Raw genomic sequence first — 22,491 nt, 5'->3', positions numbered from 1 at the left:
TTTGCCAGATGTGTGGGCATATTATTAGAATGGCATATTCCATATTATGGGAATGGCTTTAATTCAGGCAGTTATCCACCTATTATCCATCAGCCTGTTGGCAGAGATGAGTTCAAAGGTTCAGATCCATCCTCCCAGCCAGACTCCAGCATCGTAAGGTCTAGGCCTGTGACATCTGAGAGACTCCGTCCCTGCCACCAGCGTCAGTGTTGAGGTCTCTCCTCTGCACTTTGGAGCCTCCTGGCTTTGGAACACATCATGGTGGAAGGCAGTGCTGAAGGCTTTGTGAAATTTGCATTTAAATCTCAGTCTGGCCACTTTTTGGTGCCTCCTGAGGAATTTCCTGTCAGTTCACATCTCTAAACCCCTGTTTCCTTATCTGAAAAATGGAAATAATTGTCCCTGACTCACAAGGACCTTGTGAGAGTTAAAAACATAATTGTATGCATAGTGCTCGTCACAATGCCTGGCCCAGAATAAATGCCCCAAACTTAAGCATTTATCAAGGTCAGTTTGCTTCGTGTTCTCCTAAAATTCAGTCCTCTTTTGAGTGTTCTAAAAATGTTTCATTATATTTAGTAATAAAATTTCAATTAAGGAAAATTCAGTTGATTTGGAGAAAGACTAAGACAAACTGGTTATAAATTCCCTATAATGCCCAAGAGTAAAGAAAAGGACACCCATAGGATACAAAATAAGCTCATTGTTTAGGAAAGGCTGCAAATCTAATACTTGGTATACACATAACAGCAGATATGCTTAAAATGCCAAGAAGATTGGGGGAAAAAAGAACGGTACACTTGGGTTTATTACAAGAATTCTCAAGAAGGGGCTGACTTTTAGGGCAACTGGCCGTGAAACAGATTGAGCACTGTTTTCCACCTGTCAGACAGTAAGAGGTGGGCTTCCCAGGTGGTGCTAGTGGTAAAGAACCCACCTGCCAACGCAGGAGACGTAAGGGACACAGGTTCAGTCCCTGGGTAGGGAAGATCCTCTGGAGGAGGGCATGGCAAGCCACTCCAGTATTCTTACCTGGAGAATCCCATGGACAGAGGAGCCTGGCAGACTACCGTCCATGGGGTCACAAAGAATCGGACACAACTGAAACAATTTAGCAAGCATGCATGCATGCAAACAGTGAGAGATGAGAGGCACCTACTGCCAGCTATGGCTCATCCTGAAGAGCCTGGAAATGCCACACCCAGTAGAGAGATAGCTGAGGCCAGGAGGGGACCCAGCTGATCCTCCAGAGGCTGAGCCTAGAGCCAGGCCAGCCTCTTCAATACTGCCCTGTTTGCAAACATAAACTGCCATCTTTTCCGCAAATTGCTCCTCTCTCCCCAGCCCTCTCTCCAGAGACAAGTATTGCCATCTCCAGTGCTCTGTGACCCACCTTCCCACACCCCACCAGCCCAGTTACAAATGGTGATTTTCTGTTTATTGCTCAAAACCAAAAATCCAGAAGCAAAGGCGGGGACACCATGAAGGGGGGGGGCATGGCAGGAAAGGGGTAGGGGTCTTGTCCTAGCTCTCCGCTTCATCCCTCTTCTTCTGACCCTCTAGGGTTAGAGGTTAGGCCAGGGCCAGAGCAACTGGGAAGGACAGAGCCTTTCTGGCCAAGGGAATAGCAGAGCTCTTGGATATAGTCCCTGTGGGGTGCCCTGGGCTGGAAGCGCCCCAGGAGTTGCAGCCGGGACTGAGTTCCCCTCCCACAGTCCAAAAGCAGGTAGAGTTGGTGGGGCAGGACCCTTGTTTGGCAACTGAGAAGAGGAGGCTTTGGGCACAGGATGCTGGTTTATTTACTGTAGGGTCCCCAGGGCCATCAAAGCCCCCTTGTGGGACCAGGAGACTATTTACACAGCAGGGAGGAAGGAAGCCAGAGACCAGGTCCTGTGCTCCTTCCTGCCCAGAATGAGGAGAGGAAGGGCGTCCTGCAGCCTTTGTCTTGGTGTTCAGATGGATACTTCATACTCGCGTGTATCCTGGAAACAGAGAGATGTATCAGCTGCTGGAGTGGGATGGAGTGGACGAGACAGCAAAATAGGTATCCACAAGGAAGGGGAAAGACCCTGTGTGTGTGTGTGTGTGTTGTTTTTTGGCCACAGAGTGCATGATCTTAGTTCCCCAACCAGGGATTGAACCATGGCCCCTGCATTAGAAGTATGGAGTTCCAGTTCACGCTGGAGCCAAATTCTCAGTCCCTTGGTACTAAATTTACCCTTGAAGTTCCCTTAAATTGCCCATTAAATATAGAATGGTGTGGTATCAGATGTAGATCAACACAGCCTGTTTTCTTCCAGCACAGGAGCAAATGGCTTTTCTTTGGTTGAATACCAAATAAATTAACTGATTTAAATACCCCTTGTATAAGAAAAATTTGCCTTTAAATAGCAAAAGACATTGTCTATCAAATGATAGAGTCTATACTACTAGACTTCTAGGGACATCCAAGACTGTGTTTTTCAAATAACATTGGTCACTGGGGAGTTTGGCAGCCATGGGATGTGAATGGGGCCGAATCTGGCCAATGGATATGTTTGGTTCACTCTACAGTATCTTAAAATCACATAAAAATGGAAATTTCTGGATCTTCTTGGACAATTGGAAGATCTGTCAATTGAGCCTAGGTTTCTACCAGAGGATGAGATGGTTGGGTGGCATCACTGAATCAGTGGACATGAACTTGGGCAAACTCCAGGAGATGGTGAAGGACAGGGAAGCCTGGTGAGCTGCAGACTGTGGGGTCACAGAGTCAGACACGACTTGGCAACTGAACAATTCCACCACAAACTGGATAGAGTACAAGTTTTCCAATTAGCCACAGTCCCCACCACTCCCTATTGACCCACTGACTTGCTATGTTCACTGATGTGGCCTTTGTAGGCAGCTGAGTTTGCAGTTCCCAAGACTGATATTACAGAGACCTTGAGAGAAGCTTATAGGGTCCTGGGGGAGCAGAGGAATGGGGCACTCTAGGATAGCGGAAAGGCTCACCCCAGCTTCATACAGTGGATTGCTGAAGTCTGACTCCACCGTGATGGGGCTGTAGGAATGGGAGCCCGAGAAGCCGAAGAGGGATTTTCCCTGTAGCCTGGGAAAGGAAGGAGATAGAGGGGCTTATCGAGAAGTGAGCCCCCAACCCCCCCTCACCCGGGCTTCTGTGCCAGGCAGGCAGGACGTCTGCCCTGGCCAGCAGCTCCCCAAGTCGGGTACTTACTTGGTGTAGTATATGTAAACACCACTCCCGAGGACGATGACCAAGCCCAGGGGCAGCAGAATGGCCAAGGCAAGGTTCCCACCCTCCAGCTGCCGTGACGGGTCAGTGGTCTGGGTCACTGGAGAGAGGAGGAGAGGCCAGTGAGCTGGCGCTGGGCCCACCCTGGGCTCTCCCAGCCTCCTGCCCTGGGCCTTGAACCCCTGGGCCCTCACCCCGCCGGGGATCTGGCCTCCTGCCCCCGGCCTCTGCCTTGCCCTCCCAGCTCGGCCAGGCCTGGGTCTCCACTGTGCCCTCACTGACCTTCCAGTTTTCGGTTGTCCAGGAGCTCCTCAAAGGCCACTGCAGGGAGAGGAGGGGGAGGGGACGGGGTCTGAGCCAGGGAGGGAAGGAGGCTGCGGAGAGGGCCGGGAGCCCGGTGGGGCTGGGTTGGACAGCTTGGTTTCTCTGCCCTCTGCTCAACCTAAGCTTGATCCTTCCCTTAGTGGGGGCAGGGCCTTGGTCCTCCTTGTCCAGACTTCTGGGGAGTCTAAACCCACCAGGTCTGTAGAATTTGTCAAAAATAAGGAAACTGAGACCAGTCCAGAGGGCAAGGGACTGCCAAACCAAAGCCCCCTGTCCTACTTCCCTTAGGATGAGTCCATGACCTTGAACTTCCCCAGGGCTTGTGGATCTCCCTCTGAGGATGAGAGCCCATGGGAGGTGAACAGGAAAACTCAGCAGTCTCAAGTGTGCTACCTGACTTTCCCCGCCCTGTCACATCCCAGACACTGCTATGCCCCTTCCTGCCCTGCATGCCCAGGCACCTTTGCAGAGTGGAGGCTGGCTGGTCCACTGGGAGGGGTGGCCGGGCACACAGGTGATGGTGACCTCGCCGATGAGCTCAAAGCCCTCATAGCAGAAGAAGCGCAGAGACTCGCCAGCCTGGTAGTGATGCTTGTATAGTGTCTGGTAGCCATTCTCTGGCACCCCAGGGTTCAGGCACGGCTCGTACTTCACTGTGGGGAAGAGGTCAGCCATGGACCAGCTGCACTGTGAGCAGGCCACCCAGCCACCTGTCCCAGGGTGTCCCCAGACTCACAGGCGCACTTGGGGACCCGGTCGCTCCACTTGGGCGTGCCCGTGTCCCGGCTGTAGCAAGTGAGCACAGCCGCCCCCTCCAGGCTGTACCCGGGCAGACAGCGGTACTGGACATGGGAGCCAACTGGGAAGCCAGCATCGGAGGTGGTGCGGTGCCCATTGGTGATCTCACCCGGGTCTGCACAAGTCATGACTGTTGACAAGAGGGCAAAGTCAAGGGGAGCCGGGGCCTTAAAAGATCTAAAAGCTGAGAGGTGGGGAAGCCCTGAGCCATAGGCCATCTCCTTGGGGCAGACCCCCACCCCCCACCACCTCCCACTCCTTCCTCAGAATGAAGAGAGCAGACATTGGGAAAACTTTAAAAATTCAATGCATTTTTACATATCAGGTTTCCCAGTATTGTTGCCTGGAGAATTCCATGGACAGAGGAGCCTGGTGGGCTAATGTCCATGGGATCACAAAGAGTCAGACATGACTGAGCAGAGCTGACACTTTTCTTCCAGAAGACCGACTGTGTGGGGCAACCTGGGACCCCATCCCAGGGTGAAATTTGAAATAGTGAACCACTTAGCCAGAGCAAACCAGCTAAATGCCTGCTGTGTCAGCCCTGCCTGGCAAATCATCAGCAGAAGAGGGGCCCAGCCCTCCTGCTTCCCTCATTCTCAGCCCAGTCTGCTCACTTATGTTGCCTGCCTGGCCCCTGTGGGCATCTGTTCACAGACATGCTATGAAAGAGTCCCAGGCAAAGCCGTTTCCTATATACAGACCTGTGCAAGGCACCTTGCTAGATGTTTTACAAACACAATATCATATACCCTAATGAGGGATCAAGGTCACTGTCATCTCCCTTGGGGCTCAGAGTTCAAGGCAGTCAAATGACTGGCCTATGGTCACTCAATCAGAAAGTGGCAGAGCTGGAACTGTTCAGGGTCACAGCCATGGAGCATTGGGCTGAGTTTCAGAGACCTGGGTCTCAGCTCAGCTGAAGGGTCAGTGTGAGGCCTGGGGCAGGTCCTCTCCTTAGACTTGGGCAGCTGGGCCAGGCCCTATCCCCTCTGGGCCCTGCTCTCATCTCTTCCTGTCCCTGCCCCGTCCTATCTGGTTTCTGGATTAGACATCCTGTGAATCCTTCGAGGAAAGGGGACCTGTGTCAACTAGAAAGTTTTCCTAGTTGACAGTGTCCAATTGAAATCTGGCTTCCTGAAACTTATCCTCATTGGTCCCACCGTTCCTCCTAGGCTCCAGATGAAAGACCTATAGCCCCACATCCTGGTGACCCAAAATTTGGTAAAAGTGACAAGATGCCACCCCTCTTTTCCATTCTAAAAGATAAACACTCCCAGCTCCTTTAAATGTCGCCTCCTCTGTGAAATCTCCAGCCCTATCTGTGGAGTAATGAACCCCCCTCTTCCCACAGCCCTTCTTCATACTTATAGCAGCTAGTACTTACTGTTTACTATCACCAGGTACTAATGTGAAAACCTTTCATTTGCTTTTCACAACATCCTATTCCTACTTCACGGATGAAAAAACTCAGAGATGTTAAGTACCTTGCCTGAAGTCACCCAGCACTTAGCACTGTAATATCTTGAGTTAAGTATCTGTCCCTCTCCTAGACTGTGAGCTGTGAGCTCTGTCTCCGTAGGCAGGGTTCCTGACTTCTCTGTACAACCCCAGCCCCAATCCAGCGCGGTACTTTATTGTCTGCATTAAAATTAACCAAGTTCTCTGAGGAGCTTAGGCCCCAGCAAGGTGGCTCCCCGTAATGTCAAGGGTTGGGGACTGAGAGACTGGAGAAGGGCCTAGAACAAGAAAAGAGATGATAGTGCGGGCCAGGTAAGGGGTGGAACTCAGACGGGGCAGAGACGGGTTTAAGAGACTGTGGGGGCGCGGCCACGAAAAGATAAGGCGGGTCCCAGAGGACCAGGGTCGTGACCCAGGACAGCGCAAGACGGAGGGATGTAGCCGTGGGAAGTTGAGACTGGGGAGCAGAGAGGACAGTTTCGGGACACCGAGGAGCAGAGGAGTGGTATACCCAGGGGACATATGGTCAGGGCCTGAAGAAGATCTGGGCAAGACCTAGAGCGAAGGGGTGGAGCCCAGGCAAAACAGGGGCGGGGACAAGATGGGACGAAGCAGGGAGCCGAGGGGATGAGCGGGGCCCAAGCAGAGCAGTGAAACACAGGTGGGCAGGGGCGGGGCCATGAGTGGCAGGGGCGGGGCCCGGGCTCACTTTTTTGGCAGGCGGGCGGCGCTGCGCTCCAGGACAGGTCCCATTGGCAGGTGAGAATGTCGGAGCCGAGCAGCTCATAACCAGGCTCGCATTGATAAGTAAGCACAGTGCCCCGGATCAGGTCCCCGTGGGAGGCCGTCCTCCAGCCCCACTCCGGAGGCGGCAGCTCGGGGCACGTGTCGTTCCTCGGGACTTCTGCAGGGGACAGACAGCGAGTTTGGAGGCTGTCCTGAGATTCAGGGCGCCCTTCCAGCTTCGGGGGCCTCTCTGACTTGCGGGACCCCTGCCCATCTCGGGACCCTAGGCCTTCGTACCTTTGAAGTGCAACACGAAACCCTGGCCCAGGCCCGGGTTGGGGGGTCCGGGCGGTGCCTGGAACTGCAGCGTGAGGTCGGACCCAGAGGAGAGGAGGCGGCGGCGCGGTTGAGGCCCTCTCAGCTGGGCCAGGACTCGTGCACTTGGACCGTCCCCATCGAACAGCGTCAGCATATCCCCTTCGCGCACATTCAAGCTGCAGAGTGGAGGATGGGTTATGATCAGCCCCTCCCGTCCAGTTCTGCCCAATCCTAACTCGGTTCGTTACTAACTTTACCTACTCTCCAGTTGCCTATCCTATGCCTCAGGTTTGGCTCAATTATGGGCTTCTCCATGCTAGCCGCTTCAGGTTCCATTTGTTTCTCCCGATTTCTGCTTCCCAGTACCCACCCCTGCTCACTGCTAAGGCCTTCTACTCCCCAGTCCCTTCTCTATCACCAGGTGATGCTCAACTCCAAAAGCCTGTGATTGGTCAGGCTCAACTCCAACTCTGACCAACCACAGGCCATGCTCATTACCACCCCGCCCAATTCTAGGCTCCCCCTGAGTACCTGCTTTTTGAGCTATGCCCACTCTAGTTTTGTCCAGGCACATGACCACCTCACATTAAATGAGCTCACTGGATTTCCCCCACACCTATGCTCATCTTGTGTGCTGCTGCTGCTGCAACAGTTGGGCCTGGGTCCCCTGAAATCACTCCACAGGTGGCCTTGGAAACAGTCAAACAGTGAGACTCCAGGCCAGAGCCCCCTTTTCACAATAGCCCCTGAGGAAGGCTGCATTACCCCCATTTGCTTCTCCAAGGTTTTCCAACCAATACATGATTTGTCCCTAGGTCTACTTGATGTCCCACACCCCCATTCTGAATCCTTATACACCTTTTTCATCTGAACATATATCCACCGAATTATGTGAAAAAGCTCAGGACAGCTGGGCTGAGAAAGCAGGGCAGTGCGGCTGAGCCCACACCCATCACACCCTCTGTGGTACCCAAACGTACATCTCAACTTGGAGCAAGATGCGTTTTTCTTCCTGGACATGCAGACCCCACACACAGTCTTGGCCAGGGCTATAGCTCTGGGGCCAATCCGGAGAGAGGACCACACCAGCTGGCTCTGACAGCTCCCCTCCACACATGGCTAGGGGAGAAATGGTGTCAGATTCAGGATCAGGTGGGCATGCAGTCTCCATTTCACCACCATTCTCACCACTCCCAACTCTGCGCACCATACCTCCTCCCGGATTTCTATTATCTATTACCCACCTGATTCTTGCCATGCTTAGTCCTGTTGTGTCCAATCCCCAGCCCCACTCTTAACTCACCCCGCCCACTCACCAGCCGATGCATCACCACCCAATCTCTGACTTAGCCCAAACCCAGCCCTAGCTCTTGAAGATATTTGTGTTATGATCCCCGAATTCTGTAACAAGCCCACCAACTACTTAGCTAAGAAAACTGAGCTGAGCCTCTGAAAAGGACAGGGATTGAGCCAAGGCCTGAGTTTACTAGGTTCTCCTTTCTGATGGCCTTCCTAGGTTCCCCAGGGTCAGGAGGTAGCCTGTGGACTGAAGGAAGTCTAGGGTGGTGGAGGGCTCACCCTTGCAGGCTGGCTCCGTGTCATTCCAGTGGGGTTCTGTAGGATCCACACATTCGATGACATTGGGGGGGCCAGGGGGCTCCAGGGCATATCCTGGGAGGCATGAGAAGGTGGCCAGTGCCCCTGGGCGGTACTCAGGGTCCGTGGTGGTGACGTTGCCATGTGCCAGGAAGGGGGCGAAGCAGCGATCTTCCTCAAAGGCTAGAGAGGAGTCAGTCACAGGAAGTAAACATTAGGACAGGGACTTCCCTGGCAGTCTGGGGGTTAAAACTCTGTGCATCCAATGCGAGGGGTGCAGGTTCAATCCCTGGTCAGGTAACTAAGATCCCACATGCCATGTAGCCAATAAATAAATACTTTTTAAAAATACACACACACACACACACAGACACACACACACTCACACATAATAGAACAGGCCTCTAGGGATCTCAGACTGGGGAACTGCGCTGAATTCCAGTGTGGTTTGGCCCCCCAGTGGGTTATTTAAAATCGAATGCCCTTGGGTTTAGCTTTCACTCTCCAGTTTCCCCCAAACCTTAACATTCCTCATAGGCACATTTATGTTAGCTCCTTGGCCTCTAGACAGAGGCTGAGACCAATCAAGTCCCAGCCACTATTCTATAGATGAGGACACCAAGTCCATAGACAAAAAGCCATTTGTCCCATGTCACAGGTTGGGGCAGTGGTGGAACCAGACCTTCTTAAGCCCAGACTCCTTGATTCCCAGCCAGAGACGCTTGGCTCTGGAAGCTGCAATGGACTGAGGGGGAAAGGCTGCCTTTGGAGACTCAAAAATAACAGTTGACTTCTGATCATCCCTGATAATCCATACTGTGGCTGGAATCCAAAAGTGAGGCAAACACAAAAAGCTACTTATTTAACTTTGGGCTAAGGCAGTGAAAATGAACATTTGTAGAGCATTTTAGTTTTTAACCCACCTGATCATATCTTAGCTGCAAAGACTCAGCTAAGATTCAGGTGCCTAGGATACAGAAAGTCTGAAGCCCATGGAGCAATAGTGACCCACAATTGTGCAGGCAGGCCTCAGACCTAGAAATTCTCTTTGCAGTCTCAGAATCTAATGTGCAATTTATTTATCAGATCCACTGTTCTATTTCACTGTTACTTAACCTAGTAAGGTGTGATGTCCAAATCCCATGCACCCATCAGGGCACAGTGCCAATTCCCTTTCGCCTTTGATTCATATCAGAAACGAGCCCCTTTCATCTCTGTACATTTCACTTTCTTTGTCTCTTTCCTGCTACTGTTTGCATAAATCTTCCACTTGAGACACAGTGAAACTCTCTGTATCCCAGATATATCAAGCTTTTCTCTACCTCTCTACTGTTGCTCACGCTGTTCTTTTATCTGAGATGCTCATTTCCAATCTTTGTCTTTTAAAGTTGTCTCTATCCTGTAAGTCCTAGTTAACTGACTCCTCCTATGATCACTGACCTCCTGGCTTCTACCTGTCTGGCATCCAGTCTTCCTTCCTCTGTTAAGAGTACTCCTATTTTCGTTTTGGGTCTCATGCTCTCCCCACTTCCAGTGCATGAGGTACAGCTGGGGCCAACTAGGAATGGACATGTGACGTGGATCTGCCAGTCATTATACCACCTGACAGTGATTGGCTCAGGCATAGACATCTGACCTAAGCTAGGACATTGAAAGCCTTTCCTGGCATCTTTGCTGAAGCTCTTAGAAAAGTGGTATGCTTCCTCTCTTTCTGATGGAGTTACTAAAGCTGGTGGTATGTAAATCTGAAACTGCTAGGTACACAGGCTGAGAGTCTGCCTAAGAATGAAGCCAGCCAAGAGGAAAGAAAAGAGAGATGAAAGCAATTGGCGTCTTGGCTGTGTACCTGAGACCAGCTGTACCTGGATCCAGCCATACCTGAAACTTAAGTAGAAAGGCCACCTCAAGAAATTAGACGGAATCTTTGTCACTTGGGGATCGGGAGGCAAGTCAGTTTTTAGGAATCCAAACATGGAGATGAGCAGAGATGGAATATGTGCTTGTGACCATGCCCAGGCATCAGAAGGAAGGCAAAGTGGGGGAGTTGGGGCACCAGGGGGAAGGCTGTTACCTTCAAATCGGAGGCTTAGCAGCAGGGGATTGGCAGGTGTCTCTGAAAGCAGCTCCACATAGAGGGATTGGGCGTCACTGATGAGACCCCGCTCTGGGACATCATCCATGTCCGAGTCATAGATCACTGGTGAGAGGGGACTGCCCCCTGAGCGTACCATCAGCCTGGGATGGACAGAGGTGGTCAGGAGCTTGGCTTCCCCTAGGAAGCTGCTTCACCTCTTGCCTGCTCTAACTTAATTTCATAGCTATTGCTTTCAAATATTAACTACATGCCATGGACTCTTCTAAGCCTGTACACATTTTATCTCATTGAATTCTCACAAGAACCCTCAAGTCAGATACTATTATTATTCCTCATTTCATCCATGAGAAAATTGAGGCACAGAAAGGGTAAGTAACCTGTCCAGCATCACATAGCAGCTAGTGACAGACTTGGGGTACCAGTTTATTAGATAAAGAGTGAGGATAATAATGATGATGGTAAACACATTTAGAGTGCTTACAGTGTGCTGGTCACTCTAAGAATTTTACGTATTTTTCATTCATTTGTCCTCACAGAAACATTAAGAGGGAGCTACTATTATCTCCATTCTACAGATGATGAAAATGAGGCACAGACAGGTTAAGTGTGTCTCAGTTTGCACAGCTACACTGCCTAAGAAAGGGGAAGGACTGACCTCCATTTAACATAGATCCCAACTGGGATGCCCCTAGTCTGCCTGCCTCCCTGCAGTAGCCTTCCTGTTTCCTTGAAGTGGGAACCTCTGACCCAAGGCTCAGACCCTCACCGGTCATTGTCCTCATCCAGCGAGACTCTCTCGAAGTGCAGGTGCAGCCGGCGTCCCTCGGCTGCTTCAATGACCCAGCGGCAGGTGAGGTTAGGTCCTGCAGCTCCCCCGGGCTCAGGGGACACGATGCGGCCAAGAGTAGCATTGTGGATGGTGCCCCCACAGGAGGCTGTGGGCAGAGGGGCAGCAGGTTAAGGTGACTTGTCCTTGTCCCATCTTCAGAGCTGTTGCACCCACACCTCTGCCTGGGTCCTGGCCTTGGGATGACCTCTGCCCTACAGGCTCACCCCAGGACCTTTTCCATGCCACTACCCAGGTAAGGAACCAGCTCTGGAATAGAAAGACCCCAGGATGGACACCCCACCCCCAGGATGGACACTCCCCAAATGTGGACACCCTGAGGTGGGGAGTTATGAGGGATTCCCCCCAGGTGGTACTAGTGGTTAAAAAAAAAAAAAAACAAACTGCCTGCCAATGCAGGAGATGTAAGAGATGCAGGTTCAATCCCTTGGTGGGGACGATCCCCACCAAGGAAGAGGGGCGCGGCAACCCACTCCAGTATTCTTGCCTGGAGAATCCCATGGACAGAGGAGCCAGGCAGGCTACAGTCCATAGGGAAGCAAAGAGTCGGACACGACTGAAGCAACTTAGTACACACGCACATGTATGTGCCCCGAAACTGATGCTCTCGGATGGCGAATACTCAGGATAGGCCCCCAGGATGAAGGCTCTCCAGTATAGAGACCCTCAAGATACAGACCCCAAAAGCGATTTCCTCTAGGATGAGGGTTATCCAAAACTGGGACCTCTAGAATGATGACTCCCCACGTGGGACCCTCCAGGAATTCCCTGGCAGTCCAGTGGTTAAGACTCCATGCTTCCACTGCTAGGGGCATGGATTCAATCAGTAATCCGGGAACTAAGATCTGGGAACCCTCTAGATGGGATTTCTCCAGATGGAGACCCTCCAAGAATGGAGACACCAAGGATGGAGACCCTTAGGGTGAAGAGCTCCAGAGGGAGACCCTAGGATAGGGAGTCTTCAGGATAAAAAAACCCCTTCAAGATGGGTGCTTCCCAAAGATAGAGATCCCCAAAGACAGGCCCCTCCAGCGGGGCTCCTGGGATGGGGAGGAGCAGGAGACTCACCCACGCAGCTGGGGGGCTCACTGCTCCAGGCTGGCCGGGTGCCGTTGAGGCAGACGAGGGTCTCCTCTCCCTGTAGCTGGTAACCCGAATCACAGTGGAAAGTGGCAGTGCCTCCAGGGTGAAGGTCTGTCACACTCACGTCCCCATGGGCTGGCTGGGGAGGGAAGCCGCAGCTCAAGAGGTAGGCTGGATCAGGCAGAGAAGGAGAAGACCTCAGTTTCCCATGCCACTCTCTCTCACTGGCCCCCCAGCACTTCCTCCTCTCTTTCCACCCCCCACCCCCAGGGGCACACACTGGCTTCATACTGGAGTCCTTACATGGACACATTTTCTCACGAGGAGGTAATTTCCACACCCCTGGTGTTCCCTAATCTTTGTAGACTACCCCCTCGGGCCCCCATTTTACAGATGAGATGATAACCTGAGACTCAGAGAAGTTCTGGACCCTAGCTAGCACTCATTGGCTATGTGACCTCAGGCAAATCAGTTGACCACTCTGAACCCCATCCAGCTCTAATAATAACACATGGTATTTGCAGAGCCCGCTCAGCTTTCAAAATGAGTTCACGCAGCACTTTTGAGGAAGAAGGCTGTGACCCACTTTCCAGATGTAGAAATTGAGGCTCCGAGTTATTAAGTGGCTCATATCATTTTCTCCCCTCCACACCCACAGACTTCCTTCTACTGGGGTGCACTGTGGTATTATATCCTCAGCTCTCATCCAAAGGAGTCACAATGAGCTCCTTTAGAAAGTATTTTGCCATTAAAGACTCTAATACTCAGCACCCTCTGAGTAAGTCTTCCACAGAAAGTAAAGTGCTAGGGAAAGCTCTGCTTTCCCTAAGCAACTGGTTTGTCTTCTTTCCTGTTGTGAGAGCTCTGGAATCTCTCTTTTTGCACTGGCTGCTGGGAAACTCAGAACCAGATGAAGTGAGACTTGCTCCCAGTAACAGTGGCTTGTCCATCCACATTCTTTTTTTTCCAGTCGTGCTACTTAGCCTGTGGGATCTTAGTTCCCCAACTAAGGATTGAACCCAGGCCCTCAGCAGACACAGCACAGAGTCCTAACCATTGGACCACCAGGGAATTTTCATCCACATTTTTTTTTTTCAAATTTAATAAGCATTACCTGGTGACAATTTTTTCTTACTTATTCTATTTAATTTTATTGCTTGTGGTCTTTTTTTGGAAAGCCTCCTGAAATTCTTGCAGTCATATGAGATAAAACAAATAAATAGAAAGTGCATTGGTAATCAATGATGGACTCTGAACTTGATCCTGACAGAGCTATGTATGTCTGGTTAAGCAGAGCTCATCAAGAAGGCCTTCCTGGGGACTTCCCCGGTGGTCCAGTGGTTAAGAATCCATCTTGCAATGCAGGGGAAGCTGGTTCCATCCCTGGTCAGGGAACTAAGATCCCACATGCCACTGCAGCTAGAGAGCCTGTGTACTGCAACAAAATGTCCTGTATGAGTCAGTGAGAATCACGTGTGCTGCAGCAATTAACACCTGACACAGCCAAATAAATAAATAAAATAAAGTGTAGGGATTTTAAAAAGCTGGCAGGGGTGCTTCCTGGAGGAAATACCTCAAAGCTGTATCTTGTAGGAGGGGCAGGCTGTGGTTAGCAGAGGGTCCAGCTTGTCTAGGCATTTGCTTTTTCTGACTCTCCAGTCCCGAGTGATTCTGTTAGAGACCCTAGTCTCTCCATGTTTCAAAATTCAACAAGCATCTCCTTGGCTGGGTCCAAAGGCCAGAGGTGAAACAGACTAAAGCCTTGCCTTCAGGAGTTCATGGTCTGCTAAGATCGACACAAATACGACCTTGTAGATCATAGCATCTGAGCATTTCCTGGTTGTCCAGGGGTTAGTGACACTGAGCAGGGCCCTGTGGGGCTTCTGAGAACAAAGTCTTTCTGTGTCCCCCATTTCTTTGGTTATAGGAAACAGCCTTCATTCAGCCTCTATGACCTTCCCTCAGTTCTAATGGGCAGTTTCTAGCAGCTATTAACTCGGGAAGGGAGGGGATACTGAGACCAGAGAGAATCAAGAGAAACAATAGTGGGACTTCCCTGGTGGTCCAGTGGCCAAGACTCTGATCTTCCAATGCAGGGGGCCCGTGTTCAATCCCTAGTCAGGGAACTAGATCCCATATGTGGCAACAAAGATCCCCAGTGCTAGAACTATTACTTAAACCCAGAGCAGCCAAATGAATAAGTATTTTCTTTAAAAAAAAGAAAAACAATAGTGCACCCTTGGGACACAGTCTTATTTCCCCATCAATGGATACACACAACAATATCTTTGAGCTATTTTGTAGATACTGAAACCCCTGACAGGTGGGAGAAGCTAACAAAAATTAACGATGGTGTGCTGCCCACAAGTTTATAGACCCCAGACCAGTTGGACTTGAAGGCTGATGATGCTGACTTCTACTGATCTCACCACCAACCCATCAGAAGAATATCCACGAGCTGATCACTCCCTCTTTGAACAATTACTATAAAACTTCTCATTATTTTCTCTAAGTTGGGACACATTATTTTGAGGTCATTGGTCAGCTCTGGGCCCCTTTGCCTGGCAAAGTAACAAAGCTCTTCTTTTCTACATCACCCCAAACTCTGTCTCTGAAATTCGATTCAGGACTGGTGTACAGAGAAGCCGGGCTTTCAGCATCCTTAGGGCTTGGCAGTTTCACTGCTGTGCCAGGGTTCAATACTTGGTAGGGGATCCTGCAAGTCACACAGTAAAAAAAAAAAAAAAAAAACAACCAACAACCCAAACACTGTGATTTTAATAGACTTTAGCTTCTGTGATGGCTCCCTATGACCGACAGACTCAAGCTTGAAAACTTTAGATTGAAGGGGCTTTCTGAAAGCCCCTTCCACAACTGGGTCTAGCCCACGACATAGTTTTGTGTCCCAATTCCATGTATTTCTCACATAATTTCCTCTACCTGCAAGGCTCTCTTCTTACTTTTCCTTATCTCTCAAGGAATAACTGAAGTACCACCTCCTCCAGGAAGTTTTCCTGACCCCCTTACTCCCCTTTTCAATAAAGTTAGTTTTTTTTTTTTGGTCTATACAGAATCCACATGCATATTTTTATCATCACATTAACACCTGCCTATTGCCACTGTGAGACTGAACCAAACCATTTTTATTTTGTCTCCTAAAAACCTAGCCTTGCTGATCAATTGATGCTACCAAGAGTCAATGTGGAGCAGTGCAAAGAGCACTGAATTTAGAGATGGGCACACCTAAGCTCCAATTCCAGCTGCACAACTTATTTGCTGTATGGTCTCAAACACGTGACTTTGCCTCTTGGGCCTTCCATCTGTAGATGACAATAACAATTCCTATCATTGAGGATTGGCTTTAAAGAAAATAAACACGCCAAGCACCTGGAACTAGGAAGTCCTCAGAAAATGTTAATCACTTGCCCCTCAGCCTCAATTAATAAATGGCTGGGGGTCAGGGACTTGGGGATCTGACTTCTGACTTTGCAATGCATTTGCTAGTGGCCAAACCATCCTTGTAAGCTTTGAGGATTTGTCTTCCTCTCAGAGACAGAGTTGACAAAGGCCACCCCCAGGGCTGCTGTGGGAAGGGGAGGATGGTTGGCCCTGGGGTGAGGGGTGATGGAGCCTTTGACCATCCGGAGAAGCTAATGAGGACCCTGTGGATCAGAAGGCCCAGTTAGTGGAGACTGGCAAGGGCTTAAACAAGGCCTCAGTCCCAAAGGGGCCAGGAGAAGCTGCAGAACAAGGAAGACTGAGGCAGGTGATGAAGGCCCGTTTGCACAGTAGCCCTGCTTCCCCAGATGTTCCATTTAGCCTAATGAGTCCTATTTTCAATGCACTAGGGATGTGGCTGCTTAAAGGAGCCAGTGGGGAGCCATTTTGCAATATCTGAGGCCTAGCCCTCAGCCCTGGGCCCTCGAGGCCTGCCCTTGCTCCCCAACAATCAGCCCCTGACCACCAACTACATGTACCCCGACTCACTGGTCTCTCTACAGGTAGGTTTGCTAACTCCACCTTGCTCACCTGACCCCGTGGGGCAGGTCCAGAAGAAAGATCGCAGGAGAGGGTGTGAGGAAGGGATAATGGTTGCCTGTGTCCTGGATAAAGTCACAAGGGATCCAGGGTCTGCAGAGCTCACAAGGGGGCAGCAAAGCCATGAGATGACATGAAGGGACACAATTCCCTCTCTGTTTCTTAGCCGAGGAAGGGACTTTGGAGATGGCAGCAATGTCCAGAAAAGGATCATGGGCTGGGCCCCTGGCCTCATGCATGCATGTATGCTAGAACATGCACTTGCATCGTGGGAAGGTTTCCATACACACAGGCAAATATGGATGAACACGTGTGTGTAGGCTGTCTGTGGGCGGGTGCTAGAGAATGCAAGCATGCGCAAACACGTCCCCTCTTTCCTGCCTGCTCCCCTGGAAGTCAGCAGGATCTTTTTAGGTCACAACTCTGAGGCTGTCACTATCTTGCTTAAAACATTTCGAAGTGGTTCCTCCTCCCCTGTAAGGATAATGTAGTCTGAGAACTCCTCACTGAAGCTAGTAAGGCCCTTTGTGATCCAAATCTGACCTACCTCCCAGTCTAGTCTTTTCGCCTATTTCCCTACCACTTTCTGGGCTTTTCCTGTAATAGCAATGATCAACTTTTTGAGCCCTCGCTGGGCACCAGACAGTTTTAAGCACTTGTATGGATTCATCTGACCTTCCTAATAATGTGATGAGGTAAGTATCATCATCCTCATTTTCCAGTTAAGATGATGCAGTCCAGAAAGGTTAAGTAACTCACCCCAGGTCACACAGGACAATTCTATATTCCAAGCTGAGTGACCTCAACTCCTCTGGGTGGGGTGTCACAATTTTTTTTTTCTCCTCTCTGGGTCTTGGGATATATTTTTTGATCCATCTAGACATCTGCATTTCTCTTTCTGTCCCTCCCACCCTTTCCCTAGTTAACTCATTTCAGGTGTCAACTTAGTCATCACCTCCTCCAAGGAGGTGTTCCTATATTCCTTACAGAGGAAATTTAGGTCCCTTTGACATTTTGCCCATTGTCCTTCCATCATAGAGATTGGGGTCCGTATCTCACTGGATTATAATCCTCTTGATTATTTGCCCATCTCCCTACCTAGATTCTGAGTTACCTTTACATTTGGCTTGTTTAGTCTTCTCCTCAAGGATAACCCAGGGCCAGTATGAAGTGGGCTCTGGATAAAGATTTGTTGAGGAAATGGATGAACTGTCCCTTGGATGGGTGCACACCCAGACACAGATCTGTGTGTGAGATAAGTGTGTATGGGTCTCCTCTGGGGCTTCCCTGGTGGCTCCTGGTAAAGAACACTCCTGTCAGTGCAGGAGATGTGGGTTTGATCTCAGCGTCGGGAAGATCCTCTGGAGGAGGAAACGGCAACCCACTTCAGTATTCTTGCCTGGAAAGTCCCATGGACAGAGGAGCCTGGCAAGCTATAGTCCATGGAATCACAAAAGAGTCAGACATGATTTAGCAACTAAACAATAAGAAGGTCTCCTCTTAGGATGCTGCCCCTCACCATCCTAGTCAAGAGGAAAAGGCTTTGACATCACCCTGAGGTTAGCAGGCCTATGAGATGTCCCCTGAGCCCAAAGTGGCCCCTGCCTTCCCACCAGGACCCCGAACTCCTCACCCTGATAGTGGATCCTGAAGCCAGCACCCCTGGGGACCCGTGGGCTCTGAAAGTGCAGGAGCAGCCGGTTGGTGGGACTCCGAAGGACCTGTCCTTCACCCAGCATGGAGGAGTTAGCCAGGAGTCGGGGGGCCAGACCTGGAGACCCCCCACCAGCCAGCACCAGAAGTTCCTCCTCCCGAGACAGGTTCAGCATCTGTACCTAAAGAAGCCAGATTCAGACCCACCAGGGCAAGTCAGCCAGGGTGGTAACCCCCTAAGCTCCCCACCCTTTTCCCTGTATGTACCAGCAGTGACACTGGCCAAGTTGTAGAACTCTAGGGGAGTTTGTGAGAGCCTCAGAAATCAGGCTTATCAGAGAAAACAAGTTCTCTGGTTCTTAGGCCAAACCTGCGCACACCCCTGGGCCCAGAGGAAAGGGTTAGGAGGTTTCACAACAGGATGCTTAATGCAGTTACCTGGATCTCAATGCCGTAGCCAGGGTAGACATGGATACTGTACGTGCAGTCCAGGAGCCCCAAGGTGCGGCTGGCTGCGCTCCCTAAATCTGGGGATTCAACGTGCCCTTCGCCTTCGGAGATGTTGTTATTACACAGAACTAAAGAGACAGAAGCGTCGGGACTGAGAGAATCTCTGCATTCGTGCCCTCCCAGCCAAGCAACTCCGGGGGTCCCCATCCATCATCTCCCCAGCAGCCTTCATAACTTAATCCAATGCTTACTTTCCCACTGGCGCCTAGAACTCCCTTCCCCAACTGTCATAATAGATAGAAACCTAGAACGGCGCTGGTACATAGTAAGCATAGATCAATGCTAGCCTTTATGATTACTCTTAAGCAGAAGACCCTCTTCTATCTGGATCCCTTCTTCCACACATATGCAGCAGCCTCTTCCCCATCCACGCCCTGCTCCTCTCCCATATCCCCCCGTCAATCATCTCACCTGGGCTGGTCACTGTTGTGGTGACAGTTGTCGTGGTGATAATGGTGGTCGTGGTCTCCTCTTCTCCTCCCTCGGGCCCCAGGGGTGGGCCTGGGGAGGCGGGACCGGGAAGGGGCGGGGCTGTGGTTCCTGGGGGCGGGGTCAGCAGCTCTGGCGCGGTGGGGCCTGCTTCCCTACCCCCTTTAGGGGTTACGGCAGTTGTCAGAGGCCCTGTGCCCGGCTCAGTGGCCCGAGGCAGAAAGGGTGCTGCAATAGTCTGGCCGACTGGAGGGGTTGCTAGTGTGGGGTCTGGATCAGATCCTGGGACAGGGCAAGGGAAATCAGGGAAAAGGAGGAGCAAATTGGTGGGCCTTGGTTGGGGAGCAGGGCTCAGGGAAACTGAGAGTTCCCCATTGAGACCAAAAGACTTCTCCCACAAGGCACAGATCCCCCACCTGTCCCTTCCCCACCCCAGCTTCCCACCGCCTCTCAAGCTTTCCACAGCCTGCCCTCCACCCTTTTTCTTCTCTGTGTCCAGGCCCTTCCACTCTGACAGTCTCATCGAGCATCTCTGTCTCTCCATTCAGATCTGGCTCCCTCTCCTGGTTACCCCTTTCTTGTTCCTCTGTCTTTTTCTTTTGCACTCTCTAGAACTCTTGATCTCTGTTTAATATCCTTACCCCTTTCTGATTTTATGATTCTAAATCTACTAATCCTTGCTTTTCTCTCTCTTTCTGTGTGCCCCCCCCCCCCCGACTCTATCTCTGATTCTGGTTCTCTGAGTTTCCATCTGTCTTTCTATTTGATTGTCTGCTTTTCCATCTGGCTCTGTTTCTTGATCATTCTGGCTCTCTGTCTATGTCCAGTTTTGATGCTCTCGAACCATCTCTGTCTCTCTCTGTATTTTACTGGCCTGGTTGCCCATCTCCCTGAGTTAATGTCCCTCCCTCTGCCTCTCAGCTTCTGCCACTCTGGGCTCCTCACCCGGCAGGTATCCCATCTCTGGGCCCTTTCTCAGCAGGGCCCCATGGAGCAGCTCCGCCAAGGCCTCAGAGGCTACTGTGGGGGTCTCACTTCCAGGCTCCGGCAATACCTCCTCCTCCTTCAGGGGCAGACCTAGGAGATGAAATCATCTGAGCACTTCCACTGCCCCACACGCCTTCCTTCTCCAGAAAGATCTTTTCCGGAGCTCTTCCTCCCCAGTCAGCTGGGCCAGCAGGAGCTCGGAGGGTCCCAGACTGGGTTGAGAGCCAAGACTGGAGGAGGGGCTCTCCGCTGCCCACCATACCTCCTAGCCCTTTCTTTCTCCCTTTTCCCCTAGGCCGTGTGGGCCCTCGGTAAGCACCTTGGACAGCGCCAGCAGGGCAGAGAAGCGGCGGGTTGCTACCTTCATTTTTCCCTCAGAGGTGCTCCCCGCAACCCCGGGGCTCTGCGAAGGGTCTGGCAGCATCTCCCAGCCCTTGCTTCTGCAGTGCTTAGCTTTCTCTCTGGGTTTCTGTCTGCAGTGTGGTTCTCTCTCTCTCCGCGCTACCCACCCCCCTTCCCTCTCATTCTCTGCAGTCTCTGCCCCTTTCACCGGAGTCTGGCTGGAGGGTCAGAGTGGGAGTGAATATCTGGCCTCTGAGCACTGCCTCTGTTCATCTGTCTTTGTCCATACGTCCAAGAATGTTTGTGTGTGCAGTGCCTGGCATCTCTCCCATCACATCCATCTCCCACCCAGGTACCCTGCCTGCTTCTGCCGCCTCCGCAGATAACCCCCCCCCCCACCCGCAACTTCCCCAGCCCTTCTTCCTGGATTTAACCCCTGAGACGCTGCTAAAAGCTCCCCTCATTCGTTTCCCAACTCCTCAATATATGGGGTTAGGAGCTCCAGGTGCAAGCCAGAAAGCCCTGGCTTTCTGGGTCCGTCAGCTGTGCCCCTCCCCTCCCCCAGGAGCTCAGAAGACGCAGGATGTTCTGAGGAAGAAAGGTATAGAACCACCCCAGGGGGACATTCCCGGGGGCCCACCGCCACGCACCCATGTCCTTACCCTGAATCCAGGGACAGCTCAGCAGAAATAGGAACAGCAGCTGGAGAGGCGGCGGATGCTGGGCCTTGGGAGTCCCCATGGCGACTCACACCAATTTCTCTCCTCTGCGACTCTCCTAAATAATCTAGCTGTCACCTTTCCTCCGTCTCCTTTTATCTTTCTTTTTAATTTTTACCCCTTACTAGCAGTTAGTAAGGGAGACAATTTTTCTGCCCTTTGGGATGGAGAGGTAGAACTAGGTAGGGGGGGTCGCCTGGAGCCCACCCCTCTTTGCCCAATCTCTTCTGTCCTCTGCTGTCGAGTGTGTGGGAGAGGGGGCGCGGCTCCGGCTGCAGGGGGTGGGGCCGAGAAGGGCGAAGGAGCCAGGTCGCCTGGATTACCCTCTGGCTCAGGCGCCTGGGTCCCCCGGGTTGGCTGGATTCTAAGCTGGGGGAGTGGGTCGAGGCAAAACAGGTCCTGGGGACCTAAGGTGGGGTCGAAAATAGGGAGGGTCCCTACTGTGCTCTAGTGGGGCTTGGTGGGGAGGGGAGGAGAAGGGGTTGCAGAACCTGGAGAGCTGAGGCTCGGGCACTGGAGCTGCGGGAGGGAGAAGCTGAGAAAGGTGTCGAGCCCACGTCAGATCCTGGGGACGGGCGAAGGGAGGGGCCTGGGATTTATTTGGGGGCGGTGGGGGGAGGGAGGAGGAGGAAGTGCAGATGGAGGAAGTGCAGATGGAGGAAGGAGGGACCACATGAGCCAGGGTCGTAATCCTCACTCCCGCGGCCCCTAGGGGAAGCGAAGGAAACTCTGGTCCCAGCAGTAATTATACCTCCTCCCCCAACCATTCCAGCATATTTGAAAGCTGAATCTTCTCTTACTGGAGTACCCAGTGGGGCAGCGTAGCTGGATTCGCGCTTGCTCAGCCTCCCAGTATGCCCCCGGCTTACTTCCAGACCCTTTCAGAGGAGCTCATGTGGAATGGGCTTTCTCTTCCTCCAGAAGAATGACAGGTTCCTACGTTTGTGAGAAGTCTAAGGGGTGACAGGGTGGGACCTGGGGAGAGGAGACCACAACAACACCCCCCCCCCCACCTTCTAACGTACAACAGGACCCCAGCCAGCTGTCTGGCGGCTTCAACTTTGATTTTTTTTTTTTTTTCTCCTGATCGCCTCACAAGAGGCCTCCGGAGCGCCCTTTTCAGCACCACTAGGAAGGACAGCTCTTCTCAGCCCCGCCCGAGCTGGCCTGGCCCGCGGCGCGGCGGGTGATTGGCTGCGGCCACCTTCAGTATTAATCTGGCTCCCGCCGGGGGCTGGCTCTCGTGAAGGCGAAGGGGGAGGTGGAGTAACAGGCCGACTGGTCTGGGGATCGGCTGACCCATCGACAGGCCGCAGTATCCCTGTCCGCA

General features: G+C 51.8%; 1 protein-coding gene across 7 annotated transcripts; it reads right to left on the bottom strand.

Moving 5' to 3' along the window:
* Window positions 1–706: 706 nt before the first annotated feature.
* On the bottom strand, window positions 707–21,839 carry SEZ6L2 (seizure related 6 homolog like 2). 7 transcript variants are annotated; one of them, XM_040258596.1, is made up of 18 exons: window positions 21,105–21,839; window positions 20,059–20,190; window positions 19,096–19,395; window positions 18,613–18,752; window positions 18,155–18,356; window positions 12,469–12,654; window positions 11,320–11,488; window positions 10,530–10,693; window positions 8,441–8,641; window positions 7,843–7,981; window positions 6,842–7,038; window positions 6,528–6,722; window positions 4,296–4,487; window positions 4,021–4,212; window positions 3,518–3,556; window positions 3,218–3,335; window positions 2,995–3,116; window positions 707–1,982 (listed from the first exon to the last, which is right to left on the bottom strand). In XM_040258596.1, exons 1-17 carry the CDS (start codon window positions 21,181–21,183, stop codon window positions 3,002–3,004), a joined length of 2,760 nt encoding a protein of 919 aa, XP_040114530.1. In that variant the 5' UTR covers window positions 21,184–21,839; the 3' UTR covers window positions 707–1,982; window positions 2,995–3,001. The 7 variants fall into 7 exon arrangements, with proteins under 7 accessions (XP_040114530.1, XP_040114518.1, XP_040114536.1 ...); XM_040258584.1 differs by having other exon boundaries at window positions 2,995–3,091; window positions 21,105–21,778; XM_040258602.1 differs by lacking the exon at window positions 3,518–3,556 and having other exon boundaries at window positions 2,995–3,091; window positions 21,105–21,777.
* Window positions 21,840–22,491: the final 652 nt, after the last annotated feature.

Source organism: Oryx dammah, unplaced genomic scaffold, assembly GCF_014754425.2.
Source record: "Oryx dammah isolate SB20612 unplaced genomic scaffold, SCBI_Odam_1.1 HiC_scaffold_2, whole genome shotgun sequence".
NCBI lineage: Eukaryota > Metazoa > Chordata > Mammalia > Artiodactyla > Bovidae > Oryx > Oryx dammah.
This window is presented reverse-complemented; position numbering and strand designations above follow the sequence as displayed.

Excerpts from the sequence above, each read along its gene's own strand:
- SEZ6L2 (XM_040258566.1), bottom strand. The coding sequence starts at position 19,657 with ATGGAGAGACAGAGATGCTCGATGAGACTGTCAGAGTGGAAGGGCCTG. Across the intron at positions 10,694-11,319 it reads CTGGATGAGGACAATGACCG|GCTGATGGTACGCTCAGGGG; the intron begins GTGAGGGTCTGA and ends TGTCCATCCCAG. Across the intron at positions 6,723-6,841 it reads TTTCGTGTTGCACTTCAAAG|AAGTCCCGAGGAACGACACG; the intron begins GTACGAAGGCCT and ends TGTCCCCTGCAG.